This window comes from Schistocerca gregaria, chromosome 5 (assembly GCF_023897955.1).
Source record: "Schistocerca gregaria isolate iqSchGreg1 chromosome 5, iqSchGreg1.2, whole genome shotgun sequence".
NCBI classification, from domain to species: domain Eukaryota; kingdom Metazoa; phylum Arthropoda; class Insecta; order Orthoptera; family Acrididae; genus Schistocerca; species Schistocerca gregaria.
In genome coordinates, this window is record NC_064924.1 from 121,078,166 (window position 1) to 121,100,950 (window position 22,785).

At 43.7% G+C, this 22,785-nt stretch overlaps 1 protein-coding gene across 1 annotated transcript in view; it reads left to right on the forward strand.

Annotated features, from left to right (window-relative positions):
• The first annotated feature begins 325 nt into the window (after window positions 1–325).
• Window positions 326–22,785, forward strand: part of LOC126272143 (cytochrome P450 6k1-like) — a 75,977-nt gene continuing 53,517 nt past the window's right edge. The window contains exons 1-2 of the mRNA XM_049974757.1: window positions 326–562; window positions 16,755–16,981. Coding sequence (XP_049830714.1) covers window positions 16,762–16,981 — 220 coding nt within the window. The 5' untranslated portion in view covers window positions 326–562; window positions 16,755–16,761. The remainder of the gene's footprint in view (window positions 563–16,754; window positions 16,982–22,785) is intronic.

A 22,785-nucleotide genomic window follows, 5' to 3' on the forward strand; every position in this document is an offset into this window, starting at 1 on the left:
TCATGAAGAAGGAAATACATGACAGTCACATAGTGTGGGCTGCATAAAATCGGCCGAAATGTCGCAGGGACTCATATTTGGCGTAGAATATTACTTTCTAGGCATTTTTACGTGCTCTCTGTGCGCTCAGAACTAAAAAGCGTGACGTGATACAATCTAAGGTCGTACAACAGATACTGCCCAGCCCATCTATGGAAAATGTAATCGGATTTTCATTGTGGGTTCCATTTCACAATCGATCGGTCCTTACTTTCCGAATAGCCCTCGTACTTGTTGTGCGTCTAGGTGAAGGCAAGTGAATTTCGTTCCGATATTTCAGGAGAGCGTGGACTATTAAAGTTCCCGCAGTCCCTCCTGTGAGTGGGGGGGTATCGCCCGCGGATGCTGACCTTGATGTGATCCGCCGCCTCTATCGCCGACGGCGTGTGAAACGTCACAGCGCGCCGCCTCCTCGCATACTTAAAAGTGCGGTTGGCGGGCAGACGCTGCCACAGTTATCCGCGGACAGCTGCAGCAGCAGTTCACACCCCGGACAGTGCAGAAGTCGTCGTCACCGACCCAGGTACCTGGCGCTACCTCTGTGTGATGTCCGATCTGCTCAGTAGTATCTTACCTACAAAATTTTAATGTGTTTCCAGGGTCACTGCTTCATTTATTGTTTTCCCATTGTTCAACCAGATACAGTTCCCCGTTGCACTGATTTACGTGCAGCGTAGTTATAGTCTGCATATTTTAATCACGAGCCATGTGCACGTGTGAGTGTGAGTGTAAGTGCCTCAGGGTGGCTGAGATTTGCATTTTATATTTTACCTTCTGGTGCATACTTTCCACAGAACAAAACCACAATCGTATCCAATTAGTTGAGTAAGGACGCTGAAGATCGCTTTGGACGCCCAATACACACCACACCACACCACCACCACCACCACCACCACCACCACCACCACCACCATCACCATCATCCTTACAGGTCAATCTACACTTATTTGAATCCGTGGTGTCTGTTTCTGCGAAAGAACAGACACCACGCTGACCCCGCAACTGTGAAACACTGTATGTAAATTGAAGGGAGATCACTCCTGTCAGCTGTAGTGGGACAGTAAGAGGTAACACTAGCGACGAGCGAAAATGTGTGACGGACCGGCACTCGAACTCAGGATCTCCTGCTTACTGAGCGCAGTAGTTAGGGCACCTGCCCAAGTAAGTAGAAGAACCCGTGTTCGAATCCGGTATTTACAGTATTTTAAGAACTACAAAATGCACTTTTTTCTTCGAAAAATTGCCTCCAAAATTCGGTGTCTCTTACACTCTAAATAAAAATAAAAATAGCCGGTGTTCGATGTGAAATTCCCACCACTCATAAAATGGCCATATATTCAGTGCCGTGGGAAACATATACCTATCTGGCAACTGTGCACCGATGCGACGAACATGGAATTGCAGGGATTCACAAGCTTGCTAACAGTCTCTCTCCCGCCCCGCCATCACAAACCCAGAACACTGTCTAGTCCATGGTCCGTTATTGTAGTCTATGGTGCCGGTGAACTTGAATTGAAAGTGATTTGTGTTTCGGTAACAGTGCAATATTTTTGTTAGTAGCTAGATTCGTAAAAGAAAAAAAAAATTAAAAGGAATTCATATGACGCTGGCTGTAAACTGAGAGTAATAGTATATGCAGGAGAACATGGAACGAGTGTAGCAGAGTGGTATTTCGCCCTCCACCAACAGAAAAAAAACCATTCACGATTGACGGGCTAGTAAAGAAGAACTGAGAAATATGAGGAAAACTAAATGTGCAAATAGAGGAATCAATGCAACATGACCAAAACTGGGTGGTTATTGGTAAACGTTTTGTGAGAAGGATGGCCGGCCGTGGTGGCCGAGAGGGTCTAGGCGCTACAGTGTAGAACCGCGCGACCGCTACGGTCGCAGGTTCGAATCCTGCCTCGGGAATGGATGTGTATGATGTCCTTAGGTTAGTTAGGTTTAAGTAGTTCTAGTTCTAGGGGACTGATGACCTCAGCTATGAAGTTCCATAGTGCTCAGAGCCATTTGAACCATTTGACCAAAACTGGAAGATAAAATACTGAAATCGATTCAAGATCACCGTCATGAACTATTATGGCTTTTGCTAATTTTAAGGGAAAATCCATTATTAATTAACTGTTCTGGTACTAAACTCACTGTAACAGAAAATAGGTGCTGGCCGAACTAAACAGCACTGACCTTTTGATGGTTTACAGGAGCCCCTAGAAATGTGAACTTCTTTGTAGTGTCTGGCAAATATTAATCTAGTTGCTACATAGTGGATCTAATACCAAAACGTAAAATGTATAAACAACGTAACAGAATAGTTAATTCTATGATAATCAAAGTATTTGGGCAAAAAAACATTGTAAATCAGTTTCCTGCAGAACATTAACACCTGTCGTGGATTAGAACTGGAATAAGTACATTGAAAAGTAAAATGTTCCTACGTCATCTGACTATTTGTGCGGGTGATAGCTGCACAAAGTTCCACAGGCTACAAAATATTAAGATAATTCAGTTACATTGTGACTGCAATGGGCAAGTTGAAGAGATTATGTGCCATAATTCACATGAAAACTTTTTTCTGTATTGTTGTTGTTGTGGTCTTCAGTCCTGAGACTGGTTTGATGCAGTTCTCCATGCTACTCTATCCTGTGCAAGCTTCTTCATCTCCCAGTACATACTGCAGGCCACGTCCTTCTGAATCTGCTTAGTGTACTCATCTCTTGGTCTCCCTCTACGATTTTTACCCTCAACGCTGCCCTCCACTACTAAATTGGCGATCTGTTGATGCCTCAGAACTTGTCCTACCAACCGATCTCTTCTTCTAGTCAAGTTGTACCACAAACTCCTCTTCTCCCCAATTCTGTTCAATACCTCCTCATTAGTTATGTGATCTACCTATCTAATCTTCAGCATTCTTCTGTAGCACCACATTTCGAAAGCTTCTATTCTCTTTTTGTCTAAACTATTTATCGTCCACGTTTCACTTCCATATGTGGCTACACTCCATACAAATACTTTCAGAAACGACTTCCTGACACTTAAATCAATACTCGATGTTAACAAATTTCTCTTCTTCAGAAACGCTATCCTTGCCATTGCTAGTCTACATTTTATATCCTCTCTACTTCGACCATCATCAGTTATTTTGCTCCCCAAATAGCAAAACTTCTTTACTACTTTAAGTGTCTCATTTCCTAATCTAATTCCCTCAGCATCACCCAACTTAATTCAACTACATCCCTTTATCCTCGTTTTGCTTTCGTTGATGTTCATCTTATAGCCTCCTTTCAAAACACTGTCCATTCCGCTCTTCCAGGACCTTTGCTGTTTCTTACGGAATTACAATGTCATCGGTGAATGTCAAAGTTTTTATTTCTTCTCCATGGATTTTAATACCTACTCCGAACTTTAATTTTGTTTCCATTACTGCATGCTCAATATACATATTGAATAGCATCGGGGAGAGGCTACAACCCTGTCGCACTCCTCCCCAACTACTGCTCCCCTTTCATGTCCTTCGATTCTTATAACTGCCATCTGGTTTCTGTACAAATTGTAAATAGCCTTTCGCTCCCTGTGTTTTACCCCTGCCACCTTCAGAATTTGAACGAGGGTACTCCAGTCAACATTGTCAAAAGCTTTCTCTAAGTCTACAAATGCTAGAAACGTAGGTTTGCCTTTCCTTAATCTTTCTTCTAAGATAAGTCGTAGGGTCATCTCTATTAGCCCATGTTAAAATACAAAGTATTTTATTGCGCTGACAAAATACTGTAAATATGGGTGAAATCAGGGGATAGCAAAGGCTACACGTCAGAACTCATGAATTTATAATATTAATAGTCTACCTACTCAAGTTAAAATGCCTTATATCGTAGAGTAACAGTCCTTCAAAATATAACAAACTATGCCATTCTTAGGAGTACACTGTGTGAGAAAGACATAGTGAAATATTACACTTAGTTCAAAATTACTCAGTAGCTTCAAGTAGAAAAATTGTAGCATCAACTAGCCAGAACATGTGATGAGCTCTCACCGCCTCAGCTTCGATACATCATCGGAAAAGCCCGATATCCTCGTCCTGTACATAAAATTTCACATAAAAAAGGAGAAAGAATGCTGTGAGTTTATAACCAGTTCATAAAAAACGAAAATATTTGCAGGTAGACTGCGCTGAATGCGACAGGAGCGCGTGTTTGTAAACAAACTTCCAGCTGATGGGAGATGAGCACTTGGCTTCCACGGCGGAGCATGTGTGACGTCGGCAATCTTTAATGGCGCTCCTCTCCAGTAGGGTGATGGGCGGGGCGGGTATTATCTGCACGCATATCGCATGTCTTGCCGGAGGGGAAAGAACGGAGAGGTAGGCGCACGCACGGTGGGAGGGCGAGAGGGCAGAGGGGGAGACGAGATTTTCAGCACGGCACAGCACACGTATGCTTGCTAATGCAATCTTCACGAAAACGTTTTCTGAAGCACAACTGGTGGCGTGCACCGGTGATGTATAACACTAAGTATGCGAGAGTGAGATAAAGCTGTCTGACAGCAGGCTAAACACCAAGCACAGAGCAGGCACCAACTCTCTGTTGTTTGAGTGGAAACTGCTGACTTGCTAGATTTGTTACCGGCATGCAAGGCAGCACAGAAAATAATGCTTAGGAAGGCTTAGTTCAGACTGTTAATACTGTATTTGGTCCAATTTTGAAACAGAAATAGGACGACAGGATCCATCTCTGTGTCGATTTTCAGCAAACAAAAAAATTAGAAACGCTGGCCAGTAGTTTCAGGAGGTTGTTTGCGTACGTACTACAACAGAATCATCTCAAGACGCGAAAATTCCGATATTCAAGGGCAAGAGCGTGGCAGGAGGTAATATAAGTGGATGTTAGTAATATCATTAAAGACAGAGCAGGAAAGTTTTCAGAACAGGGAAACGGTAGTTCAACGGGCATCAATCAGAATTAAAAACGCTCAATTATTTCTAACACTTACGAGAGGCGCCTTGAAAGTAAATAGGGAAATAAATACTCTGAACCGACAGTGAAATTAGCTTGCCTGCTGCGCAGCGAAACATTAGTTAGAAAAATTAGATGAAAATTCGAAGTATCACACAGCTGCTGGACAATAAAAGACAGAATAGGCGTAGTACTGGACAATAAAAGACAAACAGAATAGACATAGCAAAGGGAGACTACTGATTCTATATTTGGCAACAAACTAAACACTCAATAAAGCGGACTTTTAAAAAGTAGCGTTATAAAAAGTCTTTAGCAACGTATTCTTAATGCATTCATTCGAAAGACAGAAAAAAATCCTTGTCAACAAATGAGATTTACAAGTGGCCCGTACATCAAACTTGTACAACAAAGCTGAATAACAGAAATTACGTTCTAGCATCCTATGACGAAGACTTGTGCAGTAGCTGGGAGAGGGTACCTTTAAACACTTCAAAATCTTCAGAAATACCTTTCCACGTAATACAATAGATACGTACTTGGACCATCCTTCTCGCAAAACTCTTAGCGTTTACCCATAACCACTTAGAACTTAATATATACTAATCAATACTCAATTGAGCAAGTGCTTTGTCACAAATAAATTCTTAGTTAAAAACTAAAACTAAAAACAAAGGTAGTGAACAAAAGATCTTTCTAAATGTGATGGAACTGTTTCCCACAAAAATCATTATAGTTTCACTCAAAACCTATGCAATAATTGACTTATGAATCAAATGAAAATTGGACTTAATTTATGACGGACCAGACGAAGAAGGGGAAGATAAACGGTAGCATCTTTAAGTGGCTTGCTTATCGCAAGGTGACACCTGTGTCGGTCCACGTGTTTGTACTATGCGGTCTAGGCTTATTGTAAGCATATACTGGTGACAGAAGCTGCGACTTAAAACGACTCCAAAAACACAGTTGTCTCGACTGGAAACTCACTGCATGGCATAATGAATCTGTTCTACTATGACCTCTTGGGGCGACAGCATAAAATAGACTATTTAACATGAGTGAATCATCTCTCTCAAACAATTAGAAGTATAATTAGCATTCATCGGATCCTCCTCAGCTTCCTCAGCTCTTAGAACAACCTACACAGGAGCTCTTGTCTGCAAATAATTACCTTCAACTACATTAACCACAGAACCTCAATAAAACAACAACATACATCAGTTCATACCAAAAAAACTTCACTGTCCTCTGGGGGATAACAGCCGAAAGTCGTCATATCCCCACTTAATAACTTACAGGGGTAGAAAAAATTAATACTCCTCCAACATTCATTACAATTCTTATTGCTGTACATTACTTAACAAATCTTAGCTTCTTGCATTGGGTTAACCAGTCAAGCAACTACCACTTACGAAAGACAGAAGGCATGCACAGAAAAAGAATAAAAGGTCGGGAAACAGAATGTAGAGAGGCGAGAAAGAAGAGAAAGAGAAGGCAGAATAAGTTCATTCCTTTGGTTCGGCAATCCGGTATGTCACACAGCGTCCTACTGATTCGGCAACACAAGTGCTAATTGTGTCATTATTACTGTGTATGTGCTTGGGGCCTCAAGTCGCCCAGTATCAATAGTAAATTATGTACAATACCAGGATCGTCAGAATCCATGGTTTGTGGCTTTTGGACACCTTCGTATATGGGCCAGGATAGTGAAGAACGCTGTTGCCTATGGCTTATGACGACAATATACAGGAGTTCGAGCGATCGTGACTTATCGTGTGGGCATCCAGGACTGCCGTTAAATGACAGAGCAGAAAACTAAGTCAAGCAAAGGGAATATATTTCGGTGTACGGAATACAAGGGGCGCACCTAGGGTCGGAAGTTACGGGGGGTAGGCCAGACTAGGAGGACGAACAACTAAATAAAGTGGGTAACGGGAGGGTAGGCGGTTCTCGTTGATGGCCGGTCGGTCATGGGGTGCAGAGCCAAAGTAAGACGTCTGTTCTAGTCGAAGTTTGGATCACAAGATAGCGAAGCAATTGTGCTCTGAACTGCACAACCGTCCAGAGTCAATACACGTGACCTGTATCCCAAGCACACTGTTGACTAAAACCAATGGCGAGAATTCGCTAGCAGTTTCAGCAGAGGGCTCAAGGCGTCTCTTGTCAGTAGCTACAACTGGGCAGAACTGCCTCGATTCTGAAAGGCAGGCAACTTGTGTGACATAGGTACAGAGGGAGTTGCTCTACGAGAAAACTTTTAAAGATTTGACTGGGTCTTTTGAAATAATTTATTTTAAACCAATTCCCTAAAATTTTCCTCGACTTGCTCCCATCTGTACACCAAATTTCTATCAGCAAGTTGTAGGAGCAGTCGCACGGGTGGATTTCTGGAACTAAGTTGGTTTCTTGTCAACCCGGGAATATCTTCATGGATGGGAAGTTGGAGATATTTATTGTTGTCTTCTTAACGGAACAGGGGCTACGAGGCTGTGTGTTGATAGCCAGTGTAGTGGAGTAGTTCTTACGAAGTCGGTGATGATTCTGATGCTTTCATTGTTCTATCGAGCCAAGTGTCCGTATTATTTACGTGTGGAGTCTTGAACCACACCGGAGCATAATATTCTGCGGTACAATACACTTAACCGAGCACGTAAGTTCGGAGCGTGTCTGCTGAAGCTCCACAGTTAGTACTGCAAAGTTTCTTTGTAAGGTTTTTCCCTGTGTTTATTTTCCAATAAGCTTTTGTTGAGATATCCGCTCAAAGATAGTGTACTACCAAGAGTCATTCCAAAACGGTGGTGATAACGCATAAAGCCTACACCTTATGTTTCATGAGTTTTCAGCACGTTGTAGTGTCATTGTTATCCCATTCATCAATTCCTCATGGGCGTTAACCAACTCACGTAAAGGTAAGCTAGCACTAGCATCAACAGTCCGCTCCCTGGGACGGCGGCTGGCTCGTTTTCCCGCGAGAGGTGGCGAGTACGCTCTTTGGACTCTACTGCTGCTTCATCAGTAGCCGTTTTCGATCGTCCAGTTTTGTCTCCAACAGAGCCAGTTTCATGGAAATTCCCGGCGAGTTTCACCACCGCCTCGTGGGTCACGCTTGATGTTGATTTGTACGGAAGAAACCGTCTTAAGTCTATAATGCCGAATGATATGCTACACTGAAAGGCACCAAGTTTTTTCTCTCGTAATTCTTCTTTCTCTGATGTGTCACACGACCCCTTGCCCCCCCCCCCCTCTCCACCCCTCTCCCCCCCTCACCACCGAAAACTACGAGGTGCATTCAAGATGGCGGCTTCCAAAACGTACACCTTGTTGCTAATATAGCCTCACATGCTCTGCTCCTCTCTCGTCTCAAACTACTGCACTTTAAAATTCTGTTCGTCCAGCTCGGAGCGTTCTAGAAGGGCGGCGCCGTCCTATGAACCAAGTCGCATTCGCCTGTCTACTTCACATCTACGTCTACGTCATTACTATGCTATTCACAAGTGCCTGGCACAGGGTTCAATGAACCACCTTCAAGCTGTCTCTCTACCGTTCCACTCTCGAACGGCGCGCGGGAAAAACGAGCACTTACATTTTTTTGTGCGAGACCTGATTTCACTTATTTTATCGAGATGATCATTTCTCCCTATGTAGGTGGGTGCCAATAGAATGTTTCCGCAATCGCAGGAGAAAACTGGTGATTGAAATTTCATGAGAAGTTCCCGTCACAACGAAAAACGCCTTTGTTTTAATGATTGCCACTCCGATTCACGTATTATGTCTGTAGCACTATCACCCCTACTCCGCGACAATACAAAACGAGCAGCCGTTCTTTGTACTTTTTCGATGTCATCAGACAGTCCCACCTAATGCGGATCCCACACTGCACAGCAGTACTCCATAATAGGGTATACAAGCGTGATGTAAGCAGTCTCTTTAGTAGACCTGTTGCTCCTTCTAAGTGTTCTGCCAATAAATCGCAGTCTTTTGTATGCTCTGCCCATAGTATTATCTATGTGATCGTTCCAATTTAGGTTATTTGTAATTGTAATATCTAAGTATTTAGTTGAATTTACAGCCTTCAGATTTGTGTAACTTACCGCGTAATCGAAATTTATCTGTTTTCTTTTAGTACTCATGATAATAACTTTACACTTTTCTTTATTCAGGGTCAATTGCCACTTTTCGCACCATACAGATATCTTATCTAAATCATTTTGCAATTCGTTATGGTCATCTGATGACTTTACAAGACGGTAAATCACAGCATCATCTGCAAACAATCTAAGACGGCTACTCAGATTGTGTCCTATGTCGTTAATATAGACCGGGAAGAGTAGATGGCCTATAACACTTCTTTGAGAAACGCCGGATATTACTTCTGTTTTAATCGATGACTTTCCGTCTGTTACTACGAATTGTGACCTTTCTGACAGGAAATTACGAATCCAGCCGCACAACTGACGCGATATTTCATAGGCACGCAGTTTGGTTAGAAGACGCTTGAGAGGAACGGTCTCGAAAGCCTTCTGGAAATCTAAAAATATGGAATCAATTTGACATCCCCTGTCGATAGCACTCATTACTTGATGACTATAAAGAGCTAGTTGTGTTTCGCAAGAACGATATCTTCTGAATCCGTGCTGACTATGTGTCAACAAATCGTTTCCTTCGAGGCTTTGTTACACCGAGGATATCTACTTCTTTGTTTCTCATCTTGGCAGTTGTTCTTGATTGGAATTCAGGAACATGTACTTCGTCTTCTTTGGTGAAGGAGTTTTGTAAACCCGTGTTTAATAACTCTCCTTTAGTGACGCTGTCATCAGTGACTTCACCATTGTTATCGCGCAGCAAAAGTATTTATTGCGTCTTGCCACTGGTGTGATTTATGTATGACCAGAATCTCTGCGTTTTCTGCCAGATTTCGAGACAGAATTTCGTTGTGGAAAGCATTAGAAGCATCTCGCATTGAAGTACGCGCTATATTTCGAACTTCTGCAAAACTTTGCCAGTCTTGGGAATTTTGAGTTTTTTTTTAAATTTGGCATGCTTTTTTGCTGCTTCTGCAGCAGCCAGTCATGACTAACGTCGTCCACAATAAATCTGAGAAGTTCCGACGACGTGTTGTACATTCCTTAACACAAATCTCGTGCCAATCTGGACAGGCGTATGTAACACCGAATTCCAGTATGAACTCTGGTCCACAAACTGTCCAACAGCAACATTACGGAATACACGTGGGATGCCATGTCGTGTCAATTTTTGTGTCGTGCTTTGAACAATTGCAGTTATGCAGCGGCACAAAGTTGAATTAACACAGCTCTATAATTTTATGGCTCATCGGTGTAGGTGTATATGTGTGTGTGTGTGTGTGTGTAGAGAATAAAGTGGTTGTGACAGCTCAGATTTAACTTGGGGGTGATATTATTTTCCGTTAAAATAGCAGTTTCTTCAGAAGGGCATCACAACAGCTTTTTTGTGGCATTTGACTTTTTCTGGTTAATGTTAGTGTGCAAAAAGTAACAACGACTCTTCCACTCTAGTATACGTACTTAGCGATACCTTTGAAAGCAAATCGGCATGAACCAACGTACATGGATTGTCAGTAACTTTTACGAGATAGGCCGATGCTCCGTACTGCGCTGTATCATGCTTATCATGTGTAATTCCCCCTTCCACTACAATACAGATATCGTCTACAACATAGATGTACATTTGATAATGGCTGGGGTTTTTCCACGTGCTGCTCGGTATATGAGAAACAATGTGACACAAAATAACTTCTAGTTTATGTCTAATCTTCATTTGGGTGTCATTTAACAACATCATGCTTCTTCACGCTTAAAGCTATGAATAAATACTTACAAATACGTAGCCAAAGCTATCCGAATCAAGGTGACATCAATGCAAATTTACTTTCGTTGTGTAAGTCAAGCGTCAAACTGATCTACGGAATAGCTATGCTTGAATGGTATTTTAAATTATTCATTTCCTGTGGGTTTCGCTTAAAGGACAAAGAGTAATGCCGTGGCGTGATAAAATGATTTGTTCGAACTGTTTATGACTGTTGTTTATCGAACGTTGGTCAAGATTTGTAACCAGTAAACCGCATCATTTTCGTAGTAAATAAATAGGTGGCCGAATTCATTGAAGACCATACCTAGTTTGGAGATGATCCACATGCAGGATTACCAAATATTCCGACTGCAGGTAAGAACTGGTAAGCAAATATGTAATACGTTACTGACCGATTGGCAGTTAAGAGTTTATCAAACAGATGAAGCTTCAGGCACATTAGAATAAATGGCGTGGCTCATTCTGCATCTAGAATTACCCACCCAACGTTATACAACATGGACGATGTTTTTGCTGGAAGCTAACTAAAAGCTTAAACGAAAAAGAATTTATCAGCGATGTTTGAACTGTTTTTAAAAAAAGAATAGAACTAATTTTGGGTACCGATATTTTAATCTGAATGTGACTTGTGTCCTTAACGTAATGACAGAAACGAAAAAGGGAGTTAAGCATTGCATAAAAGTCGGTGTCCTTCACACAAATAAAACAGGAAAAAACAACATGAGCAGCATAAAAGGTTATGGGCGGTGTTTTGAAGAGTTCAGCAGAAGTTCTTGTTACTCACACCAAAGGGAAAACAGAAATTGTTGAATACTTCGTATAATTACTGGACAAACGGAAAGTGACATCAGAAGACTTCTGGATTAGAAAAGAACAAATGATAACTCTAAAAGGATCTTTTCAGTGGAAATCCCGATGTATTCAAAGTACAAAGAGATGAAACCTTCACACAGTTCACTACATTCGGAACATTCTGATATATATAATGAGCGTGTACAAAGAAATTCGTAAACGAGAATGTTTTAAGTGCAATGCCGAAGATTCAGCGAGTGTAGTCCGTTATTCAGCAGAACTCTACTCACAGAATAAGGATTTTTACAAAGTGCAGTAAGGCAGAGATGATTCTGACGTGAAGTAAATACAAGCGATGTCTTTGAAACGTTTAAAAAAACCATTAAACGAAAACCAATTCTAGTATAAATCATGTCATTTGTTCAGAAAACATTCGTCATTAAAATAAGTGAACTTTTCCTCGCGTTAGAAACGGCGAACATACACTTGGGTTTGGAAGCTTGACTAAAGCTGCTGCGAACGAATCATTTTTTGACGTATGGGAACAAACTAAAATTCTTAGTCCTTAAATGATATGTATCCAGGCAACGAGACGTTACTTCGATGGTTTTCTCCGTCATAAAGTAAACTGTTCAACGTGTCGTGTAAACAGCCAGAACTGTTATCGTGCAAAATGAAGTGAAGTGTTCATTCCATTCGATGATTTCGTCGATTACTGTTGGCAAACAAGTTATTGCATAACATTCAGGGCTGATTATTCTTACATGCAAACTGTTAACTGTTCTTTATATCCATAGATTCAGTGATTCAGCTTGTCGTGAGCTCATGGCAAAGTGCAAAGCTATTCGAAAACAGTCTACGGACGGGGCTGAAAAGAGGATTGTATCTTTTTTGCCGTTGGTAGTGAAACGCTAGTTACCCAAATAGGGTCTGAGTGCTGTATCCAAGGCGCGGAACGCAGCCGGTTGACACGGGATTTAATTATATTGACAACTTCGCCAATAGCGGCCGTGCTCTCCGGGCAATGATCAACATTCAGTAAGATTCGACAGGACTGAAGTATGGTGCGGGATTCGATGTCCGTCACCCTACTCTCTGCTTGCTACGGACACGCTGCAGTGCTGCTGTTTGTGGTTAATAATAAATAATTTTTACGGTATTTACCCCCAGCCACCTGCAGCAGAGAATCAGTCGTTCACTGCATTCTCTCTAACACCAATACAGTGACTTCCCATGTTATGCGGTTCTTTGCTGTACCTACACTGGATGTTGACGCAGCTTATAATGCTATCGTGCTACCTGGCAAAGGTGCTCCTAAGTAACTGACTTTTTCTTTTCACAGGGAAGCCAAGTATAACACTACCGCGCAAAGTAAAATGACAAATACGGCCTTAACGTGCAGTAAGTGTTACCCTCTGGGAGGAATTTTGACAATTTGACCGTGCACTAACCTAACTGATTGAGGGTATCGAACGTGAACTTCGTACTGTGGTAATTAGCAGAAACCAGAAAGACTATAATTTAGAAAATAATGAAAGTAGTGAAAATTTAAGTAAATGAAACAATAAAAAACGGTCTCCAGATTAATTAGGCATAATAAGGTAAAAACCATATCCTCAATGGATATATATACAGGTTGGTCCATTGATCGTGACCGAGCCAAATATCTCACGAAATAAGCGTCAAACGAAAGAACTACAGAGAACGAAACTTTTCAAGCTTGAAGGGGGAAACCAGATGGGGCTATGGTTGGCCTGTTAGATGGCGCTGCCATAGGTCAAGCGGATATCAACTGCTTTTTTTTTTAAATACGAACCGCCATTTTTAGTACATATTCGTGTATTACGTAAAGAAATATGAATGTTTTAGTTGGACCACTTTTTTCGCTTTGTGACAGATGGCGCTGTAATAGTCACAAACGTATAAGTACGTGGTATCACGTAACATTCCGCCAGTGCGGACAGTATTTGCTTCATGACGCATTGCCCCTGTTAAAATGGACCGTTTACCAATTGCGGAAAAGGTCGATATCGTGTTGATGTATGCCTATTGTGATCAAAATGCCCAACGGGCATGTGCTACGTATGCTGCTCGGTATCCCGAACGACATCACACAAGTGCCCGGACCGTTCGTCGGATAGTTACGTTATTTAAGGAAACAGGAAGTGTTCAGACACATGTGAAACGTCAGCTACATCCTGCAACAAATGATGATGCCCAAGTAGGTGTTTCAGCTGCTGTCGTGGCTAATCCGCACATCAGTAGCAGACCAATTTCGCGAGAATCGGGAATCCCAACCCCCTCGGTGTTGAGAATGTAACATCGATTGCACCCGTACCATACTTCTATGCACCAGGAATTGCATGGCGACGACTCTAAACGTCGTGTACAGTTCTGCTACCGGGCACAAGAGAAATTACGGTACGATGACAGATTTTTTACACGCGACCTGTCTAGCGACGAAACGTCATTGACCAACAGCGGTAACGTAAACCGGCATAATATGCACTATTGGGCAACGGAAAATCCACCATGGCTGCGACACGTGGAACATTAGCGACCCTGGCGGGTTAATGTATGGTGCGGCATTATGGGAGGAAGGATAATTGGTCCCCATTTTATCGATGGCAATCTAAATGGTGCAATGTAAGCTGATTTCCTACGTAATGTTCTACCGATGTTACTACAAGATGTTTCACTGCATGACAAAATGGCGATGTACTTCCAACATGGTGGATGTCTGTCACATAGCTCGCGTGCGGTTGAAGCAGTATTGAATAGCATATTTCATGACAGGTAGATTGGTCGCCGAAGCACCATACCATGGCCCGCACGTTCACCGGATCTGACGTGACCGGATTTCTTTCTGTATGGAAAGTTGAAGGATATTTGCTATCGTGATCCACCGACAACCCCTGACAAGATGCGTCAGCGCATTGTCAATGCATGTGCGAACATTACGAAAGGTGAACTACTCCTTGTTGAGAGGAATATCATTACACGTACTGCCAAATGCATTGAGGTTGACGGACATCATTTTGAGCATTTATTGCATTAAAGTAGTATTTACAGGTAATCACGTTGTAACAGCATGCGTTCTCAGAAATGATACGTTCACAAAGGTACATGTTCACATTGGAACAACCGAAATAAAATTTTCAAACGTACCTACGTTCTGTTTTTTAATTTAAAAAACCTACCTGTTACCAACTGTTCGTTTAAAATTGTTTGCCATATGTTTGTGACTATTACAGCGCCATCTATCACAAAGCGAAAAAAGTGGTCCAACTAAAACATTCATATTTCTTTACGTACTACACGAATATGTAATAAAAAATGGGCGTTCCTATTTAAAAAACGCAGTTGATATCCGTTTGGTCTATGGCAGCGCCATCTAGCGGGCCAACCACAGCGCCATCTGGTTTCCCCCTTCGTTCTTTGTAGTTTTTTCGTTTGACGCTTATTTCGTGAGATATCTGGCCCGGTCGCGATCAATGGACCACCCTGTATATATATTCTTTCAAAAGGGACTATCATAAATTCTTTATTAGTAAAGTGCAATGGACACACACACAACAACGAGTCGAACTGCACAGTTGGTAGCAGTAGTTATCAATTGTGCTCATAATCAGTTGCAGCAATGTACGTGAGACTTCCCCTTATTAATAACAGTCACTACCTCAACCTTTAATTAATTCAGCACTAAATGTTCTCAAATATCTCACAAGACTAAGAGGCACCAGACAAGAGCTCAAGTTGGACCAAAAACATACACATGACAAACGCAATAAAATAACACTATACTGTCACATTTCATATTCATTTCACTGTAGTAATGTTTCAGATTTAAATAGCAAAAACAAAATTGAAATTAACCCTTTCCTACTAGCAAAGATTAAAGTGGGGGCCCTTAAACTGTCCCTTCCTTTAAAGCAACTATGCACGGATTTCAGAAACAATTTGCATCACATAAATGCTGAATCACAACCCCATTTAAGATTATTTAGTCCTCAATGCTTTATAAGAATTTACACTAGCAGTATTAATATTTAGCTTCGGAAATAAATTCAAGGTAAAGTAAAGTTTCAAATAGGTTTAGCATTATATGCCTTTTTCATTACTTGGTAAGCAAGAGATTTTAATTATCAACATTTATACTCTTTAGCACTAACTTTGGCACAATCAAAGTAGTAGCAATTCAAAGCAAAATAAAGCTTTTTTAACAAGTTTAAAGCAATGTGCCTCTCTCTTTATCTATAAAACAAATGATTTAACTAAAAACTTTTATATACTTTAAAACTGAAATTTAGGCACATTTAAATAGAAACAAATTTGCGTTTCTTCATAAACAGGATATTCGGTCTTTATTACTTTTAGGATAGGACCCTGCTTGATATCATGAACCGGACAGTTTCAAAATCCAAAAACAAATTTTACAACACTTGAATTATTATTGCAAAAGCACACACAAGCACACTGGTTCATATTGGCATACATATGTTTTCCCAAGCAGGTGAAGCATTGGAGCAATAGTGGTGGCAAGCACGTCGTGGCTATCAGGTTTCCTTCTGGCGGTTTTAAACTCCATTTTATTCTTCTTGGCGTTGTGTTCATTGTCTTTAGAGCCTTTTCAAATGCGGGAGCACCATTTTACAGCCGCAGCCCCATCCGAGGCCATTCCATCATAGACTTGGTTTCAGAATACCTCACTTGGCACCTGCGGTGTTGACTATGCGACTGCTATCTACTGACTGCGCGACGTGCTCTCTCTCTTGCCGCCCAAATTGACCGCCACTTCCACCTTTTCTCGCGCGCCAACCCCTTCCGTAGTGGAGTGGGTTCCCTACGTCTTTTCTGTTTCACAATACGAGATCCCTAAGTATGAACCAGTTTTCAACATACAATTTTGTTTTCACAGACATATTTGAGAAAGTTTCATTATTTTAGCACTCTGTTACGTTAAAACAAAATATACATCACAATTTTCCATTTCCCTTCAACGATTCAAAGAACTTCACGCTTAGAGAATAAACACTTCACAATCATATACAGTTAATTACACTGTACTAACCACTCATACTCGATAATAGTGTTACACGCTCCCTGCTTCCTTTTTTTTTTTTTTAGCCTGAAGATGGCGCTGCTCCTGGACTCTTGGATCGCCGAGTTGGTGGTTGTCTTGTCGGCGGCCGTTTTCGCCGTCTACCTGTGGTTCTCCAGTAGCTACAGATACTGGAAGAACAAGGGGGTGCCGTACGCAGAACCGACCGCCCCGTTTGGAAACTTCCGGAGAAGCATTCTAGGCCAAGAATCTATCGGCGAGACACTGCAGAAAATGTACAATCAGCTGCCAAGTAAGGAATTTTATATTTTTCGTCAGTTATACGGAACTGTTCATTACTAATGAAGCTAGTCTGTGCTATAAACTGTGGTAATAAACTGGGGATGGGGAAAATAATGTGAACATCTATACTTACTTGGGAATGGCTGTGTTAATAGGGGATTGGACCCCCCATTTGTCCGTAATACAGCTGCGTTTCTTCTTGGAATACTGGAATATAATGTTTGTATAGCCTCCAGTGGAATGTTATGCCACTCTTCGATCAGAACCTCTTCTAATTCCTGTAATGACGAGAGAGGCGGACATCTGCTCCGGAATCTGCTATCCAATAACGCCCACACGGGTTCGATAACGTTCAAGTCCGGGGACTGCGCTGGCCATAGAAGACGCTGCAGTTGAATTGCATGCTCCTCATACCACGATTGCACTGTCCTGGCTGTGTGAATGTGTACATTATAATCCTCAAATATGGCATAGTTGTTGGGGAACAACATTAGAATCATGGGGTGCACCTGATCACCTAAAATGTTCACATAGTCGTTGGATCTAACACGGCCTTTGAGAATAATGTTGGGACCAGCAGGATACCATGATATGGCTGCCTACACCATCACACTTCCACCTCCATGCTTAGCTGTTGGAATCAAACAGTCAGGACTGCAAGCTTCTTTTGGGGTTCTCCAGACGTAAACCCGGCCCGACGTTGAAAATAACGAAAACGTTGACGTGTCGGAAAGTATCACGTATTTCCCCAGATCAGCCGTCCAGATTTATGTCCACGAAGCAATGTTTTACGCTTCTTTGCGTTGCTTGTAATCACTAATGATTTCGGTATAGCAGCTCGTCCATGAAGCTTTATGGAGTTCTTGGCGGACAGTGTCGATAGATACGGGGTATCTACACTCCTGGAAATTGAAATAAGAACACCGTGAATTCATTGTCCTCGGAAGGGGAAACTTTATTGACACATTCCTGGGGTCAGATACATCACATGATCACACTGACAGAACCACAGGCACATAGACACAGGCAACAGACCATGCACAATGTCGGCACTAGCACAGTGTATATCCACCTTTCGCAGCAATTCAGGCTGCTATTCTCCCATGGAGACGATCGTAGAGATGCTGGATGTAGTCCTGTGGAACGGCTTGCCATGCCATTTCCACCTGGCGCCTCAGTTGGACCAGCGTTCGTGCTGGAAGTGCAGACCGCGTGAGACGACGCTTCATCCAGTCCCAAACATGCTCAATGGGGGACAGATCCGGAGATCTTGCTGGCCAGGGTAGTTGACTTACACCTTCTAGAGCACGTTGGGTGGCACGGGATACATGCGGACGTGCATTGTCCTGTTGGAACAGCAAGTTCCCTTGCCGGTCTAGGAATTGTAGAACGATGGGTTCGATGACGGTTTGGATGTACTGTGCACTATTCAGTGTCCCCTCGACGTTCACCAGAGGTGTACGACCAGTGTAGGAGATCGCTCCCCACACCATGATGCCGGGTGTTGGCCCTGTGTGCCTCGGTCGTATGCAGTCCTGATTGTGGTGATCACCTGCACGGCGCCAAACACGCATACGACCATCATTGGCACCAAGGCAGAAGCGACCTCATCGCTGAAGACGACACGTCTCCATTCGTCCCTCCATTCACGCCTGTCGCGACACCACTGGAGGCGGGCTGCACGATGTTGGGGCGTGAGCGGAAGACGGCCTAACGGTGTGGGGGACCGTAGCCCAGCTTCATGGAGACGGTTGCGAATGGTCCTCGCCGATACCCCAGGAGCAACAGTGTCCCTAATTTGCTGGGAAGTGGCGGTGCGGTCCCCTACGGCACTGCGTAGGATCCTACGGTCTTGGCGTGCATCCGTGCGTCGCTGCGGTCCGGTCCCAGGTCGACGGGCACGTGCACCTTCCGCCGACCACTGGCGACAACATCGATGTACTGTGGAGACCTCACGCCCCACGTGTTGAGCAATTCGGCGGTACGTCCACCCGGCCTCCCGCATGCCCACTATACGCCCTCGCTCAAAGTCCGTCAACTGCACATACGGTTCACGTCCACGCTGTCGCGGCATGCTACCAGTGTTAAAGACTGCGATGGAGCTCCGTATGCCACGGCAAACTGGCTGACACTGACGGCGGCGGTGCACAAATGCTGCGCAGCTAGCGCCATTCGACGGCCAACACCGCGGTTCCTGGTGTGTCCGCTGTGCCGTGCGTGTGATCATTGCTTGTACAGCCCTCTCGCAGTGTCCGGAGCAAGTATGGTGGGTCTGACACACAGGTGTCAATGTGTTCTTTTTTCCATTTCCAGGAGTGTAAAATGGCTACTGAGCTCTGCAGGCACTTTAACCGCTGTAGTTTTGTGTTGTTTTGGCACAATTGGCGTTAGTGTACGACGATCTCTATCATTTAGTTTTGATTTGTGCCCACTATTACGTTTACACGATGACGTCTATAATATTTTTGTGTACGCTGTCATAATTGTTGAAACAGTTGCTCTGGGAACATTCAGTAAGTTGACTGTCTTGGTTACTGATGCTGCATTTAATCGGTCCTCCACAGTCTACCTTCTTTAGAACTCTGTTAGGTCTTTCATTGCACGTCGACCTCAGCCTCTGGATGCAAATACGGAGTGTGCGCTCCTCGTAAACAACCTGCACTGATGCTTAGTCCGTACTGAACTCGCACAGTCCAGTGCAACACCTGCCTTACCTGCGTTGCTGGCCGTCAAACACAACCATCCGATTATTAACACTGTTCACATCATTCTGCCTATCCCCTCTAGACACGCTTTGTGCATTTGCAACACACCATTTTCTGGTTAGTCTATGAGTTCGTCCTGTGGGTATTGTGGACGCCACAGCTGGTTCACCGATATCTAGGGAGAGAGAGGGGAAGGTTCAAATGGCTCTGAGCACTATGGGACTTCACATCTGAGGTCATCAGCCCCCTAGAACTTAGAACAACTTAAACCTAACTAACATAAGGCCATCACACACTTCCATGCCCGAAGCAGGATTCGAGCCTGCGACCGTAGCAGCAGAGCAGTTCCGAACTGAAGCGCCTGGAACTCTCGGCCACAGCGGTCGGCGAGGAGGAGGAAGAGGCTCTTTGTAGCCAGAAAATGACGGACTTTTCCGGATGCTTCTAAACGAGTTTCAGTGGTGGCCGACAGAACTGGCTGTAGAGCCAGTGATTGCCGGAGGAGGGATTGGGGTTGGCGACCACGTTCTGGAAAACCTACCGGCGAACAGCAGGGTATATCAAGCGCAGTTAGCGTTAGCAGGAAACGGCCAATGGAAACGTCTAAATTCTGTTGGTGAGGCTGAGTGGTTGAACGGGCTATACGTTAAATAATTTCGGATAGCTTCTTGGAACTCGCGAAAAAACTGGAAGCCGGTCGGCAGTCCTCGTGTGGTGCCAGAGTCGAGTACTGATTCACTCTGGTGTGTTTTAGAAAGACGGGAGACAGAGATCAACAAAGCTGTTCTTCCCGTCCAGAGATCTATGCAATAACTTTTATATTACCGTGCGCAGGATGCGTCATTTGTTTGTTTTCGAGGTGAGTGCTGCAGTGTAGTGGGTGTAGACTCACTGGATAGCAAGCGGGCGAGTGTGGGACATTAACTGGCAGGAGCTATCTTTTAACGAACGAGGTTTCGCTTGCGTGGTCTCACAAAACACAATAAAGCGTGGTTTTTCGGTGCGTGCAGCTAATTTGGTTGACTTGAAAACTGTTCTCCGATTTCATTTATGGAATAGGCTAGAGAGCACTTTCAAATGGAGTAGTTACTGTTTCCGGTGCACGTTTTCCAGAGCAGCTGCCTTACTCGACCATCTTTTGAAAGTAAATGGAGTGCTACAGGGCATTTATTTACGGTAGGCGTGAGAGGGATGATCGGGATAGGAAATGCGGTCTTCAGGGGCGTATTCTGATCAACAGTGAGAAGGGTAGATATAGGTTAGAAGAGGGGCAGGGAAAGATGGATAGCTGAAATAAAAGAGAGACTGGGGCAGACAGCCTGAGCCACCCACCCTGGGCGAGAGCTACGACGCAGGAGGGACAGAGGCACACGGCTCAAAGCAGGAGGAGTACGCAGCAGAGGGTAGTCCAGAAGCATCCTCACATAGGCAGACGTGGGAGGTACCCACATGGCCTCGACCCACCACCCATGCTCAGTTATTCAAGGAATTGCTATGCTCCATCTCAGTACCAGCTCTTTATTGCCCATACTTTGGTTCATCAATCAAGCACTTGTGTAGGAGCACGTGTAGCTGGCCATAATAAGTTGGTACTGGACGAAAGATCTTAAGGTGAAAAGAAAATATAAGAAAGTCCGTTTGACTGTTCAGAGATGTCACTAAACCCTCCTAAAGATGTAAACAACCGTGCATGAGAGCGCCTATTAGACGGAGGGGGTCCGACAGCCGATCAGTTCCAGTCATTCTTCCAGGAAGGAGGTACACGGCTCATGTCTGTAGTTTAAACATGCCTAGATGGTCAATATCGCGGTTAGATTGCGTCCGCATTGTTACTCTGTGCCAGGAAGGGCTCTCAACAAGGGAAGTGCCCAGGCGTCTCGGAGTGAACCACAGCAATGTTGTTCGGACATGGAGGAGATTCAGAGAGACAGGAACTGTCGATGACATGTCTTGCTCCGGCCACCCAAGGGCTACTACTGCATTGGATGACCGTTACCTATGGATTGTGGCTCGGAGGAACATTGACAGCAATGCCACTATGTTGAATAATGCTTTTCGTGCAGCCACAGGGCATCGTGTTACGACTCAAACTGTGTGCAATAGGCTGCATGATGAGCAGCTTCACTCCAGACGTCCATGGCGAGGTCGATCTTATCAACCATGACACCATGCAGCGCGGTACAGATGGGCCCAAAAACATGCTGAATGGACCGGGTGGCAGTATGTGGGGCCGACGTACACCGCTGGTAGTCATGGAAAGCGCCGTAACGGGTGTACGATACGTGAATGCCCTTCTCCAACCGATAGTGCAACCATATAGGCAGCATATTGTCGAGGCATTCGTCTTCATGGACAACTATTCGTTCCTCTATAGTACACATCTTGTGAATGACTTCCTTCAGTATAACGACATCGCTCGTCTAGAGTTCTCCAGACATGAAACCAATGGAACATGTCTGGGATAGATTGAAAAGGGCTGCTTATGGGCGACGTGACCTGCCAACCACTCTGTGGGCTCTACGTCGCTGTGAGGGATCTACGCCGAATCGCTTTTGAGGAGTGGCACAATCTGGATCAACAGTGCCTCGATGAACTTGTCGATACTAGGCCACGACGAATACAGGCATGCATCAATGCAAGAGGACATGCTACTGGGTATTAGAGACACCGGTGTGTACAGAAATGTGAACCACCACCTCTGAAGGTCTGGCTGTATGATGATAAAACATGCGATGTGTAGTTTTCATGAGCAATAAAAAGGGCGGAAATGATGTTTATGGTGATCTCTATTCCAATTTTCTTTACAGGTTCCAGAACTCTCGGAATGAGACTTAACTTCTAAGGTCGTCAGTCCCTTAGAACTTAGAACTACTCAAACCTAACTAACATCACACACATCCATGCCCGAGGCAGGATTCAAACCTGCAACTGTAGCGATCTCGCGGTTCCAGACTGTAGCACCTAGAACCGCTCGGCCACCCCGGCCGGCCTTTGATGTTTTATGTGAAAAAAAATCGTCATAACTTCTGAACGATTTTCGTTAGAACGGTCAAACTGCGTGGTTGACAGCGGAGCATGGTGCGAATTCGTATGATCATTGTCGGCCATT